This window comes from Mastigoproctus giganteus, chromosome 3, assembly GCF_048544385.1.
Source record: "Mastigoproctus giganteus isolate SK-2022 chromosome 3, ASM4854438v1, whole genome shotgun sequence".
NCBI lineage: Eukaryota > Metazoa > Arthropoda > Arachnida > Uropygi > Thelyphonidae > Mastigoproctus > Mastigoproctus giganteus.
In genome coordinates this window covers 235,931,732-235,950,823 of record NC_143577.1, presented here as the reverse complement: position 1 = coordinate 235,950,823, position 19,092 = coordinate 235,931,732, and the positions used below count along the sequence as shown (strand labels likewise).

Sequence of the window (19,092 nt, the reverse complement as noted above, 5' to 3'; positions counted from 1 at the left end):
CTATTTTAAGAACAGTGTGGAGGTAGCCAAAGCCATCGTGTATTGATATACAGTATAATGTCACGAAGATAAACCATTAAGTCCTAGTCCTAGATATAGTGTGAGAAAAACCCGTGATTTTAATTCATACATTGTGAAAAGATAGCAATCCATTGTACCATTGTACTAGCAGTAAATGCTGGCTTGAGCAAACAGTATTAATGTTAGTAGTGGCAAATGATTCAAAACAAGCTTATAGAGCAATAGCCAAAAAAAAAAAAAAAAAAAATACTTACCTCACCTATCCACCCCCTCCACAAATTTGTCTAGTTCTTCAATCAATTTATTCAAACTACCCACTTTCACAACAGTAGCAGATGGAAGTTTGTTACAACAGTCAACCACCCGCTGGCTGAAGGCAAACTTCCATCCTGCAATCATCCCTCCCCACTTGAATTGATGCCCCCTCATGTATGTAGTCTAAGTAAGAGGAAAAATGCCATGTACATCCAGCTTACTCAATCGATTCAAGGCTTTGAACACTTTAATCAGATTCCTGCAGGTGCCGTCTCCAGATGCTACAATTTGCAGTGCTGAAGCCTTTCTAGGTAAGAGCACTGTTTCCAGCAGACCTACATCTTTCTTAAATTGACGCCTCCAGATCTGTATGCAATACTCAAGATGCGACCTAGCAAAGGTGATTATCCAATTGCCTTATGCAACTGGATAATCACCCCCTTGTCCCTGCCAGCGAAGTTCCTGTATATCATTCACAAACCTCATGAGCTATCCTGGCTACACTGCTCAGAGAACTTCATATCTGACTACACAATTATCCCCAGATCTTTTTCATTTTTCACTACACTGAATGCAGTACCACACAACTGGTATGTTAATCTGAGATTACTGATACCATATGCAGTACCTTGCATCTGTCAATGTTATACTTCAACTGTCATTTCTCAGTCAATCTGTAATTTTTTTAGATTTTGTTGCAGTAACTTACCCTGATTACTGTCATTAACGACCCTTCCAACTTTTGTATCATCTGAAAACTAAGAGATTAAGCCTGATATATCATTATCAATATCATTGATAAATATTGAAAACCACAATGGACCAAGCATTTATGTGCAACAGTATCAAAAGCATTCCCGAAATCCCAAGTATATGATATCAAAATTATTTTTTGCATCTAGTTCCTTTGTTAGTGCACACAGTATCCAGATTGGTCAGACAAGGCCGCCCCTTAGCAAATCCATACTGTGACCGCAGTATAATTGCATTTCTGTCTAGATGGTCCTGCATTACTTCTTTAATCAGTGATTCCATTATTTTCCCTGAACAGACGTTAAGCTGCATTGAAATTATAAAGGTGTAACTGTAAAGTAACCCCTGAGTTTACAGGTGTAACTTTATAGTTAAAGACCTGTTATTCTAACAGGTCTAACGATTCATGTCACCTTACATTAAATGGACAAATTGTCTAGTATGTTTCAGCTAACTATGATATCTGTATCTATTAAGATCCAAAAATAAGGCTATGACGTGTCAGCATATTGTGTCTCTGACCGTACTGTTCGAAATGTACTGGTCGATTTGCCCTTTTTGCTGGATGAAAAATTCGAGCCTCGGCTAGATAAAGCTAAGCAACCCTTGCCTGAGACTCACTAACTCAGCCATGTTGTGAAAAAAGTCTATAACATTCCTGGAGTTATTGATGAGATTCGAAATCAGTTCTGGTTTGGTAGAACGGTGATTATATCCACTGTGCTCCTGCGATATGAATATGAATTATGCCGGTGAAATTCCTCATTATCGCCAATTAAATTTATCACTTTATTTTGTTCACACAATCCGTAAATCTCTTGGAAACCATTCATGAAAATTTAAGTCTCTTTCTTAAGCACATTCACCCTGTCTCAAGGGTCACTTAATATGTTCTGAAAAACTTGCCATCTAAATCTTCGTGAAATATGAAAGGATTATTGTTAACTATAGCACTGGTACATTGGTTGCTATGAAAAAATAAGTAAAGAAAGAAAAATCAAACCATTATAATGACTTTGTAAGTTTTGAAATATTAAAAAAAAATGAGAGAAAAATCTTTTCTTTCTTTTTTTTTTTTTTTTTTTTGGTACTCCCATATTAGGCTATTTATTCAAAGAGGGCACTGTTCGCTTAGAGTTGTGTTAGTGTAATAGTTGAAAATGTCGAACGGTGTAAGGTCATCGTTATCTTTTTCATTTGGTGTGAAAACATGTGCTTGCAAAGGTATAAGGACTTGTCTGTTATGTAACCCTGATAAAACAAGTGTCATGTTATGTTCGGATAAAGTAAGTGAAAACTTTGTTTTAAAGATTAGTTATGTCTGGATAATAATACGAATGGTATTTGAAACAGTTCAGCATATATTTCCCTTGATTGCAGACATGCCAATGTCTCCCCAAGGGAGAAGCTAAAGAAATGATGGGCAATTATAGATAATTGAGTGGTAAGATTACAGAGTTGATGATTATCCTTAAATGGGTCTCAGTATAGTTTGGTGAAGGGGAAATCTTGCCCAACTAATCTGTTAAATTTCTGTGATCTGATTATAAAGCAGTAGAGTATGTAAGAAACCGTTTTGATATTATATATATGCGGATTTTAGTAAGAGTTATATATTCCTGACGAAAGGTTATTGCTTAAATTAGAGCATCATACATAACAGCCAATTTCCATCAGGGCATTGAAGTGTCGCCGACCGGGCTAGCCGAGTGGGTAAAGTACCTGCCCGGCAACCCAAAGGTCGCGGGTTCGATTCCCGCCTCGGGCTTGGATCAAAGTACCGCAAAAACCTTGGGAGGTGCAATATGGCCACAGAAGCCGATGCGCCAACAACTACCAAATCAAAAATCAAATCAAGCATTGAAGTGATGGAAATTGGGCAGGAGGTGAGTAATAAATGGGTATTCAATGCAGTGTCCTGGGGTAATAAGTAAAATATTTTAGGGATTAGTGCTTAGACCTCTCTTGTTTCTTATCTTCCTAAATGATATTGATAAGAGAATATAGGGAAGTTGTCAGTTTACTGTCAACTTAAAGTTTGGGAAGGTGATTAACAATTGCTATGCTGCTCCCAAGTATTCAGACTGACTGTATATATGGTCTGAAAAAATGACAGTCAAAGTTTAATGCTACTAAAGACAAGGCATTGCAGTTTAATGCTACTAAAGACAAGGCATTGCAGTTTAATGCTACTAAAGACAAGGCATTGCAGTTTAATGCTACTAAAGACAAGGCATTGCAGTTTAATGCTACTAAAGACAAGGTATTGCAGTTTAATGCTACTAAATGCAAGGGGACAGAAACCCAGGTGTACTTTATACACCAGTGGGAGAATTAAAGGATATTCACAATGAGAAAGGCTTGAGAATTATGATATGGAAAGATGTTCAACATACTTAACAGAAGCATGTACAATGTAAACAGAAGCATGCACAATGTTCGATTTATGATTTTTCAGAATTTTTCAAGTAGAGATAAGCTGGATATTATGACTATGGTGAAACCACGCTTGGGATACTGGAGGCTGCATATAAAAAAAAAAAAAAAAAAGTAGACTTCTAATGGTGGAAAGAACAGTGACTAGATTGGTAAGAGTGCTAAGTATTATCCCTATGGCTTAGAAGATGTGGTCTGAAGTGTATAAGGCCCTAATGAGGATTGGGCAGGTGGGCAGGAGCAGCAGTGTGTAGCACACGCTTCTTGATTAGACTGGGGTTCAAGCCCATGACCACCAAATATGGAGGATGCGGAAAGGTCAGCGAATGACCACCGCATATCCCCGGAGCAATAAGGCCTTAGTTGCTAATGCTCCTAAAAAAAAAAAAACCAAACAAACAACCTAAGGAGGATTGGTAAAATGAATGAGGAAGGAATATTCTTAGTGGTGATTGAAGCAGTTGTAGAGCACGATTACTTCCTTGCTCATTATGCCATGTATTACTAATACTAACTGTGGTCATAACCACCCTATTCCTCATCAGATATGGCTCCTTCATGGTACCACTTGTTTTTTGCACTATATATATATATATATATATACACACACACACACACACACAGGGTGTCTCAACAATACATGGCATAACTTGAATGAGTTCCTCATATGTAGACAATAAAAATATTTTATATCAACATAGTTACGGAAATGCTTGGTTCCTGAATTATTAACCGGAATGTCTTATCTCCTGCAGGTGATTTCCTTCATCACAAAGTACTGACAGAATCTGGTGGTTTTCCATTCTGACCATCTACTCAAATCAGGAGCAAGCGGATATGCACTTTATGTACGGTTTGGTGGACGGCAATGCTCTGGAGGCTTGTCGTTTACACCACGAAAGGTTCCCAGAACAAAGATGTCCAGACAGGAAAACGTTTGAAGGTATCCATCGCCACCTTTGTGAACATGGGAGGACCTTTACACCTTGTGCTGCTGACAGAGGGACGACCAAGATCTATGACTCCTGAAGTAGAGGAGGAGATTTTGGATGTTGTGCATGCCACTCCTGGAATCAGCACACGCAGAATAGCAATGCAACTGGACGTTCAACTATTTGGAGTGTGTTGCTAGAACACCAACTGTATCCTTACCATCTGCAATGGGTACAGGCCTTGTCACCAGCAGATTACCCTGCGCGAGTAATTTTCTGCCAGTGGTTCTTGCAGCATGTGGTACAACTCCTCACTTTTCTGCCTTAGTGATATTCACAAATGAAGCACAGTTCACAAGAGACGGAATCCAAAACTTTCACAATCAGCATGTATGGGCTGAGGAAAACCCACATTCAATTCTTCCATTACATCACCAACAGCGGTTCAGCCTCAACATCTGGGTGGGTGTTTTTGGTGATAAGTTATTTGGGCCCCACGTACTTCCAAACAAACTCACAGGGCAGGCATACAGAAACTTTCTGGAAAACAATGTCTGATTTCTTGGACGACATGCCACTGATCATTCATCAACAAGCACACTTCATGCACAATGGCACTCCCACACATTTCAGCCACCTAGCCTGCAATTACCCGAATCGAAGGTTTCCTGGTCGGTGGATAGGTAGAGGTGGACCAACTGCCTGGCCTCCACGCTCACTGTTTTAAACCCATTAGATTTCTTTTTGTGGGGCCATTTAAAGTCATTGGTGTATTCGACTCCGGTAGCTGATGTGGAAACTCTCCGCAATCGAATTGTGGTAGGTTGTGAGACAATACAAAACATGCCTGGAATTTGACATCATCTTCGCGAGTCCATGAGACGTCGATGTGAGGTCTGTAATCAGGCAGAAGGTGGACATTTTGAACAATTACTATAATTGTTATTCATGCATCTAAGAATAATGTGAATGAAGTGACTAATAATTACAAATATCATATACATGGTTTACTAAAAATGAAATGAAATTTCTAAAACATTTCAAATATTAGTTTCTCGTGCCACTGCTGAAGAATTCCTAAAATTACATCTAAAATTGGTATCTCCTTGTGCATTGACTTGTACAGTGAAAGTTCTTTCTTATCAAGTCAAGCTCCTACATCTGTTGATTACTGGTATTTCATGCTGATCCTTAACTTAAAAAAATATTCAATGCAGTTTCGATGAAAATACCTGTTTCATAATAAACAGTATGAATAACCTACTGTTGCTCTACACAAATGGCCCAAATCTGAAGACTTCATGTAGTCTATAGAACTGGTATTTTCGCACAAAGGGAGATATCTTTTCCTTTCAGTGAGAGAGCAATGTTGCAAACAGTTAGCAATTGTAAAAAGTTAAATTTTTCTGAACTGTAACCTTCAATTTGTAACAATATTAATCTAATTTTAATACAGCTAACATTTTGTAAAGCATATGAAGTGAATTGAAGGTTAGAATTGTAAAAGGTTAAATAAAAACATAAATGCAGTAGTGCATTAATAAATAATTAATATAAATACTAAATGCAATCAGCAGAACAGACCTGATTGCAATGAAATGATAAGTAAAATGAATTTCATACCATTTTATGCTTAGCTCCTAAAAATTTTAGTTGGCTCATAATATTTCAGTCAATTTAGTCAATTCTAGCTCTTCAGTTACTTATTTATCAATTCATGACTCTAATTAATGTATCTGTCCATAGGTGCAAGAGTATAGTTATTGTTATATGTGCAGGCAAGTTTTTGCAGGAGTTGATCCCTACAGTGAACTTTCTTTCCATCCCAGTCATAGTGGCACAATTTTTAATTTGAAAGGGCTTTGTGTGATTCCTGATTTTATAACTTCAGGCGAAGAAGAGTTTCTAGTTGCTAACATTGATAAAATTCCATGGATTCCGTCACAGTCAGGAAGGAGAAAACAGGTATGAATCAGTTTTAATAGCCACCCAACCTGTGGGATTGGTTTTTTTTTGTTTTCAATACAGTTAAGTGTAGTGGTACTCATTTCTTAGTAAATGTAATTTTTAATTTTCTGTGACAATATGGTTAGTCACCACTTATTTGACATCATACAAGTGGAAAACTTGGAGTCATACCCTGTCAAATACTGGAAGCATTTATAAAGGCTACTCTTCTATTGAGACTGTAGTCAGCCAATCTAAGGCAGTGGGAGCAGGGGTTTCCTTCATAAATCATTCTGGATATTTCATCTTACACAACATACAAACTGCCTGTAAAGACATGCTTTTTTATTTATTGTGTGATGCAGCCCCGACCATACCATAGCAATTTCACTGTGATTTATTAGCATAAGTAGTGGCATATGATGCAAGAAAGCAAGCTTATATATAGCATCAACCAAAAAAAATTCCCATTTCACCTATCTATGCCCCCTCATGCATAATCTGAGAAAGAATCTCATCAGCATTGAGCTTGCTCAAACCATTGAAAGGTTTGAGCAAGCTCAGTGCATTGAAAGGTGATCTGATTGAGGTGTTTGAGATCACCTTACAGGTGCTTAGTCTGCAGATGCTGCAATTTGCAGAACTGAAGCCTTTCTTGGTAGAGCACCCCTTTGTTTCCCTCACCAATCTCATTGCACTTCTCTGTACTTGTTCCAGCAGCTCTACATCCTTCCTAAAATCACACCTCCAGACCTGTATGCAGTTCTCAAGATGTGGCCTGACCATTACTTTATACAATGGTATAATCATCTCCTTATTCCTGCTAGCAAAATTCCTGTATATCATTGACAAAACCCCATGGGCTGTTTTGGCAGCCTGTCTGCACTGCTCAGAGAACTTCATATCTGACTACACAATGCAATACTTTGCATTGATCAATATTAAACTTCAGTTGCCATTTCTCAGTCCATTTGCTTAACTTTTTTAGATCCTTTTGCAGTAGCATGTTTTCATTACTGTCATTTACCACCCTGCCAACCTTTTTGTTGTTACTGCACAGGTAAAGGCCAATCAATGCAGTAAACAAGTGTAATATTGTGTAGTTAATGTTGTATGACTGGCCACTTAGCCAATTCAGAAGCAGAAGCTGCCCACAGCTGGTTTCATCCCTTTCACATTGCACTGGGCCGGATACCTACCATCTAATGTTCAGGCGTCACATACTGATAGAATAAAGGTAGTGATGTACTCCAATCCTTGTGAAGCAATGAATAAACAAATGTGGATACATTCAACATTGAGGTTCCTGCCATAGTTACAATGAGAAGTACTTGGCCAAAGTAGTTGTTGCACGAAAAACTCTCAAAAGAACCAGCCAGCTAGCCATTTTAAATTTATCCCTTTAACTGTAAATGATTGTGCAGTTAAAATGTTATAAGTGGAGCTCAACCAACATGGTTTAATTAAATAACTGCAGTAACTGGGTGAAATATTACACCATTTGGATTTTAAAAATAAAACAGGTTTTTATTGATACTTAAATCAATTACAAGCACAATATCGACACTAAATTGTTATCTGGATTCTTTCAATTCAGGATTGTTTCCAAATCCTATAATCAGACCTAAGTGGGGCTGTAAGTTAAGAAAGAAAACAAAATTTAACTGAGGGATAGATTATAGTTTCAATAAATTCCCAATGAAATTATAGAACAATGAAATCTGCAATAAAGCTTCCCAAATATTAATTACGTGTTAGTTTTTATTAACACACTTATGGTACACATTAAGTGGAAACTTGCACAGTATAAAATGGATTAAATGTATATGAGCAAACTAGTATTATACTTGTTTGCTCTTATATACAGTAGACTCTCGATTTTCTGGGATAGATGGTAATTTTAAAACAAATCCTGGATAATCGATTTCCTGGTTAATCCAAAAATACAAAAGTCCCCAACATACCTAAGAGATACGTTCCAGGGCTTACTTCGTCGAGTTTTACGTAACTCGGGAATGACTAATAACATATTGCTACTATATTATTATTGACAAATCTGAATTCTGCACGATACTTGTTAATGTTTGGCTATTTTGATACGTCCTTATTATAATGATTCCTTAGAGATTTAACAAGTGCACCGTTTTCAAACTTTTGAATAATTCCAAGTTTTTGTTTAACTGAAAGTGCAACTCTTTTGCGTTTATCCATCATTTTCACGATTTCTAAACAAAAAAAAACAAAAAATTTACTATAAAAAAACTTCCAACATTTCTGACATAAATAACGAAACAAAATTTGTCCTTTTGCACTCCAACGGAACACAGCAATTGATGTGGTGCACTAAAAGAAACTAAACATTAGAGGTCTCTTTTTTAAAAAAAATTTTTTTTTGAGCAGCTGGTGCGAAGACAGCAGGGATTGCAAGATAATAGGTTCACTAATCTTCCAATGACGACTTATAATGCTGCTTGTCGCTTATTTACGACTTGCAAAATATCTGTTTATACCTATTCTAGTTATTAATTGAATGTTTTTTGATTTCTGGTCGTTTTTTTTTTTTTTTTTTTAATTTGGAGTCTTGAAGTGTCCCGGTTAATAGAGAGTCTGCTGTATATTTAATCCAGTTTATAATATGTACGTTTTTACCATATCTAAAAGAAGTGTATCAGTGAAACTAAACATGTAATTAATATTCCCTAATTTAAATAACAGTTTTAATTTTAGTGCTATAAATGATTGCGGATTTTGCTATTATGCAATTTCACTGCATTTGACTGTAATTGGAATCTATCCTTTAGTTAATTTTGTTTCCCCTTTCTTAGCCTACAGCCCTGCTTAAGTCTTATGATAGGATTCAGAAAGAATCCTGAAAACATCACCAGATAACAATTTAATATCAATATTGTGCTTGTAATTGATATAAGTGTTAATAAAAACCTATTTTGTTTTTTCAGTCATCGTGGTTATATATATATACAGTGGTGAGCTATAGCGGGCTCGCGAGAGCCCATTGTTATTTTTTTTTTAAAATTTGCGAGCCCATTGTTGAGACGATCATTTATTTTACGAATGAAATCCTGAATGCAATTATTGAGAATCCACAGCGGAAACTATGGTGGGGCGAACGAGGCCCCATTCCCAGCATTTTAATGGTGCAATCGATCAATTATATTTTAAAATTGCTTCATTTTTGATTTAATTACAGTTGGACCTCTGTTTAACAAACTTTTTTATAGCGAATATTTTGATTCCCCTTGGTAATTACATTTAAAATAGTTTTCGTTGAACGAAGAAAATTTCCATATAACGATGGATTAGGAGAGACAACTTTGTATGCATTGTTCTCACCTCTGGCCTTGAGGCAATTTAGGTAATTAGAAAGTGCGAATTAAGGGTGAAAGGGATTACCGTTCCACAATGTTAGTGGTGTCCGTAAAACCTATGCAGTCACACTAGTCAATATGCTTTCCATATCCAGTCGGAGGGTTAAGAAGATTCTCGACACAACACGGATTATAGCCTCTGGTCAACTTGTGTTGTGGTTCCCATTTACTCCGACAAACGGGTGTATGTTTTTCGGAGAAGTGAGTGATCCATGTCTTCCAGTAAATTTCTCCTGTCTATGTTTTCCGACATTTTGCACTGTATTCAAAGAACTAGTGACGGTAGCAACGTAGAAGGGGGATTGAGGAAACTAAGATATTAAGCATCCCCCTCCCCCCATACTTCTCCTTCAACCCATGCACTATAAGTACTATAGGTTTTAATACCTTTCGTGTTTGGGGGTTTCATATAAAAAAAAAAAAAAAAAAGTAAACTTTACCAAGATGAAATGTTGGCAGATTTTGAAACTTTGTCGAGCCTTTCACTGTGTAGAAAATGTTCAAAAATATAATGCCATACAGGCAATAATTTAAAAAAAAAAACTGTATTACCAATCTCCAAAAAACTAGCACAAATTAAGGATGATTGCTAAAGAACTTTATGTGGAAACTATAAAGATCGGTTGTGTGTTTGGGTGACAATGAGCAACGTGTAGCTTGGATGGCAATTGTGGGTTGGAGGAATCATCCTGCTTTGTGCAAACATTTTGAATCAGAAGTTAAATAATCCAGGATTATTAAATGGACTTTTAAATTTGGAATTTCTTAACCATTTAGCGCTAATGATCGACATCCTGCAGGAGCTCCTTACCTTTCAGAAGCTTTACAAAGTCGCAGCATCACAATGGTAAAAGCATATAAATTAATTATTCAAACTATGAATGCTATTGCTAATTTAAAAAATTCTGAAGGAAATTATGAAGCTAAAATTGAGAGCATGTTGAAGTGGAAAGAATTTGATGGAATCAAAATCGAAAGTAAAAAAAAAATACCTCGTGACAGATTATTAAATGCATTGTTTTTTCCTTAAAGGATAAGTTATTAATGCGACAGGGCGATTTTAAATTAAATAAAGAAAATAACGATACCATTGAAAGAAATTTTAAACATACGCTACTGGAAATCGTGGAATGTGAAAGAACTTTCGTCTCGGTGGCAAGCCGGTGAAAACTGAATAAGAAATTTAAGTTTTCTGATAAAATATGAAATAAAAGTTAATGATTTTAGAGATTTTGTCGAAGACAATTTATCTTTAAAATTGGTTGAAATTCCCTTTTCAATTGATTAAGAAAGCCAGAAATATCTTTGAAACCATCGCGATTAGCAGTGCTGAAGCTGAGTGAGCTTTCAGCGAATAATAATATTGCATGAATAAATGAATGAATAATGTTGACAATTAAACACATTGCAGATTATGATGACCATACATCTAAATGGAAAACCATTGCTTCAATTTGATCCGGATTGTTACGTCAAATCATTCCTCTGTAATCATCGCTCAGCTATTGAACAAAGCAGGAGATCGACAACAAATCTTAATAAAGAAGTATTGTACATGGCAATTTTTAGAATAAATTTTTCTTGTAAATTAATTTATCTTTTAAATTATTTTTATTATTTAAATTATTTTTAAATTAATTAATCTTGTAAATAAATTTTTTTTCATGTAATATGTGATTTTTTGTGTACTTTTCTAGAAAGTTTTTTATGTAATATTTGTTTTTATATTGTGGAATGTTTTGTGATAGGTTTTATGTTATTTGTGATATGAGAAATATTTCATGTTATTTTTTATTCACAATATTAACATTTTATCATGAAAAATATGTATCCATTATATTTCCATAGTTGTGCATAATAAAATAATAAAAAAGTTGGGCGTGTGACGAGCACGTGCGGTAGATGGTTTATGCGAAACATCCTTCTTGTTTCTTTTAGGTATTTTGATTTATATATATGTTTACGAAATAAAAGAGCTTTTTTATTGTAAATATTTTCTTGATCATTCACAGATTTTCATAATTTCTGGAAGACAAGAAACAATGGATTTATGATAACTAAAGTAAGAGATGTATACTTGCGAGTGTAACTTATCCAAATATCTCTGTAAAATAGCACCGATTGATGTACTGATCTTGTATTTGAAGCGACATATGCAGCTGTTAGAGGAACCTTACAATGAAATTTAATGAAAATGTGAGATGAAAAAAGAAATTGTTGACAAATATTTGTATTGTTGCAATCATACTTACTGCAGTAGTAACTTCAGGAAGCATGATTGTGACGTCATGCTATTCAAAGATTCTAAAAGTTAGAACTCCATACACTGTCTTATCCAGTTATCATTGTAAACAAGGTTTTTAAGTTTTTTTTTTTTTTTTTTTTAGATAGACCTAGGAATGTTTTACACATTCACTTATATGCATGGTTAAATGGTAATAAGCCATATCTGTCCAACCCTCTAAATCAGCCCCTGACTCGAGATGTCATACCGGCCACAAAAAATGCGTCGCGCGAAATAATCACACTACTAGTAGTCCCAGCGTGGGAAGCGCCTTTAGCAGAAGCCGCGGATGACGTCACTTCCGTGACCAATCAGATTTACTTGGTAGAAAGTGGAAAAACTGCGAGCCCATTGTTAAAATATTCATAGCTCACCACTGTATATATATATATATATATATATTCATGTATTGTTACCTCTTAACCACATTCAAATATTTTGCTTATATTCTCAAACAACATGCATATTTAAATTTTTTTCAATATATTTTTAAATTGGCTTAGATGATTAATTGGAAACTGCAGAATGCTTTATTAGCCTTTCAGATTAGTAAAATTTTGTAAAAGACAAATTAAAAAATGTTTTAATATGTAATAAAATAAATATCTTTTTCAGGATTTTGGTCCTAAAGTGAACTTTAAGAAGAAAAAATTAAAAATGGCTGATTTTCAAGGATTGCCAGCATTTACATTAGATATTCAACAGAAGCTGCATTTGGTGCCAGAGTTAACTAATTTTGAGATTGCTGAACTGTGTCACCTGGAGTATACTTCAGAACGAGGATCATCCATAGATCTGCATGTTGATGACTGTTGGTTATGGGGTGAACGTCTAGTTACTATCAATTTGCTTTCTGATTCTGTGTTAACACTTGTGCCACTTCAAAATAATGAACAGGAACAGATGATCACCACAGAGACTATATGGAAAGATCAACATAATAGTTTAGACTTTTCACAAAGTGGGAAAAATGGGTATTTTCAATGTGAAACTGACACTTTATATGCTAATAATGTTAATTTTGAAGTAACAACTGGTGTTAATGTTACATCACATCAAGTAACATCAAATTCTCTCCCAGTAGTAAGAATACCACTTCCATGTCGTTCACTCTTAATCTTGTCGAGTGATGCTCGTTACAAGTGGAATCATGCCATATTCAGAGAAAATATTGTGACAAGGAGAATTGCCATGACATTTAGAGAACTGTCAAAAGAATTTCTTAAAGGTGGAGTTCAAGAAAAACTAGGAACACAGTTGCTAGAAAGGGCAAAAGGATTAGTTCATAACACATAATATAATTCTTTAAAAAAGAAGCAGAATACTTTTTTACTGCAGGTAATTCAAATAGTTTTAGAAAATAATGTTATTCTGCATTATATCTTTTTGTTGTGACTGTCTATGGATGCTGCAGTTCCTCTCTAATGACAGTGCTTCAGCTCTGGCTGTTTAGAAACAGTTTATCCACGAGTCAACCTAAAGTAACTAATATAATCTTTAATTAAGTGATATCACCCATTAGGTGAATGCATTATTCTTTAAAAATTCAAAGGCACTGTTGTGACTAGTTTCAGAACCAATTGAGGCTACCTGTTGTCTGATGATGAAGCAAATAGTTTCAAAACCAGTGGCTTTGAGTTTTTAATGAATAACAGATTCGCTTACTGGGTGATGTCATTTGACTAAATATGGCTGACTCATTGATAAATATAGTCATTTCTAGAGCCAGTGCCAAAGCACCTCACCAGAGGGACTGCAATGCCCGAGGCAGTCACGACAGAAAAACATAATGTAGAGTAGCATTATTTTCTAAACACTGTAGTTATTTAATTTTGATCTTTCTTCTCTCTCATTCACATATAGAGAGTGCTTCTTCTGATATTCATTATTGTCTGATATTCAGTCTTGCACTCAAAGCAAATTTTGTGGTGACTTTGTTTCACCAGCTTTAGTTGGATAGCTTAACAGTTCATGTTCACATTGTTTTATGGCGCATTATACATATGCAGCTAAGATTTAGAACTTAAATTTTAAGTGTAAATAGTTTATTTTTATTTATTTATTTTTAAGTGCTGTTATCGAGACTAACGTTTTTAATGTTATTGCACTTGGCTATTACAAAAATGATTTATGTGAACTGCAAATTTTTTTTTAGAGCTGAAAAACCTTAAGATGTGAGAAATTCAGACTATGGTATTATTTTGTGCAAAAGCATCATTAGTTCATAGCTAAATTTCTATAAAAACTGAATTTTGCTTTCTTCTTGTATAATTACTTCCCCGTTAGAGAAGGCTATTGTTACATATTCTCAGTTGAGTACCACCAACCAGACAGTACTGTTTGCAGGAGCATTCCTAGGGAATGTGCCAATCACAATTCGGTGCCCCCCCCCTCAAAATTATTTGTATATTTTGTTGTACTTTTATACATACAGTAAACCCTCATTAAACCGGATTAATAGGGGCTGAGAGGTGTCCATTTTAATGAAAGTCCAGATTATATGAAATATGCTTTGTAATGTGGGTAAAGCTTATTTAAACAACATAATGTACGTGGATAACAGTAAAAATGTATGTATATACTGTATTTACATTAAAAATACAAAATGTCCATAATCACTTAGAACAAGATTGCACTGGTTCATCTTCACTTACATCACTTGCCACATTCACTGGTTTGAAAAGATTATTTATTTTTTTTTGATTGTTTGCAGTTTATTTCCTTTACTACCAATTCATGTAGGTGTCTTAAGTGTTCGTAATAGGCAGATACATTTTCATTTATTGATTGTTCAACGTACTGAATTACAAAGTTCAAGTGGTCTTTCACTTTGCTTACCTTAATTTTTGGCTGAGAGTTGTTGCTCACTTCTTCTTCTTCCTCGTCTAAACTTTCTGCTGCTCCCATTACACTATCTGTGATCTCCTCTTCGGTCATGATGTGGTAGCCAGGATCATCTTCATCTTCTTCCATCCATGACTCTATCTCCTCTAAGGACACGGCTTTTTCTCCATCTCACAACCATCTGTTTCTGGATTAGCCTCTTCATCTAAGAGAAGTTTTTTCCATGAATTTGCCAGTTTTTGAATTGATTTCTTTTGCAGCATCAGCAAAGTTGTAAATCATAGATCTTACGTTGTACGACTTAAAATTTTTCAATGTCTGTTGTCTTCTTCACCAACTAGTGGCTCCTCGACTTCTAGGACTTCACTCAAAAACTTCTTTCTGTAGAGCCGTTTTGCCATGTAGATCACCCCTTGGTCCATAGGCTGGAAAACAGATGTTGTATTTGGTGGCAGGAACAGGCACTTAATCTTCTTATCTCGACTGATGAGTTTGTCAACGTCAGGGTGGGTTGGTGCGTTATCTAGCAAAACCAAGGCCTTTACTTCATCTTCTGCGATTTTCCAATCTTCGATTTCATGTCTTTTGATTTCTCGCACAGCTTTTTTGTGGAACCAATCCATTGTTATTTCCGTGGTAAACTATGCATTGCGGGAATTGTAGTAGTGTACTGGTAGATCGTCCATTACTACAATGTTTTTTAGGGCACGCGGTTTTTTGCTTTTCCCAACAATGACAGTTTTTAACATATGGCTTCCATTGGCATTTGCACACAGTAATGCTAAAACACGTTCTTTGCTTATTTTTCTTCCAGGTGTGGTTTTCTCAGTCTTTGACGCTTGTGTGTTTTCAGGCAGAGCTCTCCAAAACAGTCCCATCTCATCAAAGTTGTACACCTGGTTCAATTGGTAACCCTCCTTTTGAATAAAATCAACTAAATTCAGTTGTTTCCTGAAAGGCTCAACAGCTTCAAAATCAGCACTAAGAATTTCCCCACACATTTTCTTGTTTGAAGTGTTATGCTGTCTTCTAAATCTAAAAGGCCAACCTGAGCTTGCTTTAAATTGTTCAATTCCTAACTGTTTAGCCAGTCTCTCCGCTGCTGCTTGAATTTCTATTCCTCGCACAGCCAAACCAGGTGGGCAGGAGCAGCAGTGCGTAGCACACACTTCTTGATTAGACTGGGGTTCGAGCCCGTGACCACCAAATACGGAGGATGCGGAAAGGTCGGAATAACCACCGCATATGCCCTGAGCAATATGGCCTTAGTTGCTGATGCTCCTAAAAACGAAAATAACAACAACAGCCAAACCAGATGAACGAAGTTGGGAAAACCATTTGTACACAGTATCATCTAGTGCTTTATCACTAGGCATCTGCATTCGTTTAAATTTACTTTTTTCTTTCTCCACGTTAAACTTCAGAACAAAATTATGAATTTCACTTTTTTTTTTTTTAATGTCTGACATGGTTTGTTTTGCGATGCCATACTCAAGACAGATGCTGGACACTGAAGCTCCTTTTTCAAGTTTTTCTATCACCGATAGTTTATTGTGAAGAGAAAGCATTTTATGCTTACGCTTCTGTCCTACACTAGGCTTACTTAAAGACATTGTTTAACTGCACAGCACAAACGACAAAAGATAGAAGTGCGTAACTGCGGAACAAGCGACTGCTGAACCGCAGCCGGGAACCAGGTTGTTTGTGCAGTGTGAGTCATCATGGCCCAATGACCTTGGACACAATACATATGACCTTTGAGCCGATTGTCGTTTGATTTTTACACTTAAATTTTTTTAGAGTTGTCCGGATTAAGCGACGTATGGATTTCCAGGGTCCGGATTAATGAGGGTTTACTGTATATTGATAATTAATAACAAAAATAATTCAGTTATATTTATTGACAACGAAATTTACATAATCAAAACTAATAAAAAGTATAAATTAAAAATTCATTAGGAAATAAACAATGAAGTAAAGGCTATACATACAAAAGTATTATGTTTATACATATAAATTATATAAACACAGAAGAATACAGCAATATCATAGTAAAAAACTAAATAATGTTTATTCTTCTTGATTTTCTTATTGAAAAATCGTTGACAATTTCAGAAATATTGAAACTGGAAACAATATCTTTTTCAATACTAATGAGACTCAAATTTGTAAACCCTTCTTGCGTCATTGTTGATCTTAAATAGTTCTTTACAATTTTCACTTTGGAAAAAAGCATGCACTCCATGTGCTATGGTAACAGGAAGGGTGAGAAATATTCGTATTCCAATAGAAACATTGCAAGAAGATGGTTTGAAAAAATATACTGTAACACAACATATGCTTCCATGTTTGGCCATATAAAAACTGACAAATTTTCTATTTCTACACACAAGTCAATAGCATTTATGTCACTTTCTTTTAAAGAAGGATCCAGCAAATTACCGATCTCTGTCATCAGTATGTGCTTGCACAATGCTAGGAAGTGCTTGGCTTGCTATCCGTTTAGCATCTCTTACAGACTGCCATACTGTGTGAACGTCCACATTTGAACCTTCATCACGTGATGAATTTGTTCTACGAGGGGCAAGCATCCATTTTGATTATCTTTAAATATTCCAGCTTCACTATCTTTGACGTGATCACAATTTCTTCAAGCAAAGTAAGAACTCGAGTCTTTTGCTGATCTCTGTCATCAGCATGTGCCTGCACAATGCTAAGAAGTGCTTGATTGCTCTCCATTTAGCATCTCTTACAGACTGCCATATTGTGTGAGCATCTACATTTGAATCCTCATTATGTGACGGATTTGTTCTACAAGGGGCAAACATCCATTTTGATTATCTCTTAATGCAGTAAAACCTCATTATTTCTAAATTCAAGGGACCAAAAAAATACCACTGAATTATTCAGGTTCTAATTAAGCGAATTTTTAAAAAAATTGAATTTACTTACTGCACCGTTCTGGTAGGAAAGGTTGGCAAATCACAGTAGTCAGAGGCAAATGCTAAAATACTCTATAGAGATGAGCAAGAAAAAAAATTTAACAATGAACTTTATCATAAAAAAGACAACAATTGAAATAATATTTGCACAAACTTATTTTTCATAAACAAAGTAATCCAACATAGTTTGTTTAATTTTTTTATTGTACAGTTCATGTACTTTTTTTGATATTTTGTCCATTCCGTCTGCTAGTTTATCGTCCTCACACAAATGCTTATGTAGCACATTCTCCACAGTCAATATTGCCACAAATACCTCCTTATGTGTAACGTGCACATCCTCCAATAGCTCTTGTTCCTCTTCTTCTGATTCAACCGCATCACCTTCTTCACAATCAGTACTACTTTTCTCAGGAGTGTGGTCGTCTGTAGTAGTGACAACATTGTCATCACACTTTATATAGTCTTCAAAATTGGTTGCACACTCCATTTCAACTTTCAGTTCAGGCCATATGAAGTCTTCTTGTGCATCATCATCATCAAAATTTTCTTCACCAAAAGCAGCCTTTCTGAAGCAGTTTTGAATGACAGAGGAAGGAGTTTCTTCCTATGAAACTATGATGTTCCTCATTGCATCCAGCATGTTCCATTTCCTAATTTTTGTAATGGGGATGTTTCCTTGATTTTTTTCCAGTATTTCCAGTTTAACATGGTAAATAATTCCTTGATTTAGAGGCTGCATGTAGCTGGATTTAGAGGCTGCATGTAGCTCGTTGTGTTTGCTGGTAGGTAAAGAACTAATATTTTTTTAGAGCAAGTCCTCCTTAGTTGTGAGGTGCACATTAGTCCATCAAGAGAAGATTTTACGATTTTGACCAGCCATCTTCCTATCGAGACATTGCATCCACTTGCGGAATAATTTTGCAATGCATTTTTGTTAGCCTTGTAAATGCAAGGCAAGCGTTTCACTCCATTGAAACTTCTTGGTTTTTCATATTTTCCGATGATCAAAGGCTGCAACTTTTCGCTTCCATCTGAATTGCAACAAAGCAGAACCATACCCTTTCCTTACTCTTCTTCCCTCCTGTACATGTTTCTCCCTTCATTACCAGTGTTCTATCTGGCAATACGTTGTAGAAACCTCTGCTTTCATCCATATTAAAAATATTCTTTGGATCGTAACTCTACAATACAGGCTTTGCATTTTCTTGCCATCTTTCTGCAGCCTCAATGTCCACTGAAGGTCTTTCACCAGAAACCCATAGTTTTACAATATTGTGTCGTTTTTGAAA

The 19,092-nt window shown here is 35.6% G+C and overlaps 1 protein-coding gene across 1 annotated transcript; it reads left to right on the top strand.

The window, feature by feature from the left end:
* The first annotated feature begins 2,189 nt into the window (after nucleotides 1–2,189).
* On the top strand, nucleotides 2,190–13,310 carry LOC150088899 (alpha-ketoglutarate-dependent dioxygenase alkB homolog 4). Its single transcript, XM_090370351.1, has 4 exons — nucleotides 2,190–2,315; nucleotides 3,146–3,292; nucleotides 6,144–6,362; nucleotides 12,630–13,310. Exons 1-4 carry the CDS (start codon nucleotides 2,190–2,192, stop codon nucleotides 13,308–13,310), a joined length of 1,173 nt encoding a protein of 390 aa, XP_090226477.1.
* Nucleotides 13,311–19,092: the final 5,782 nt, after the last annotated feature.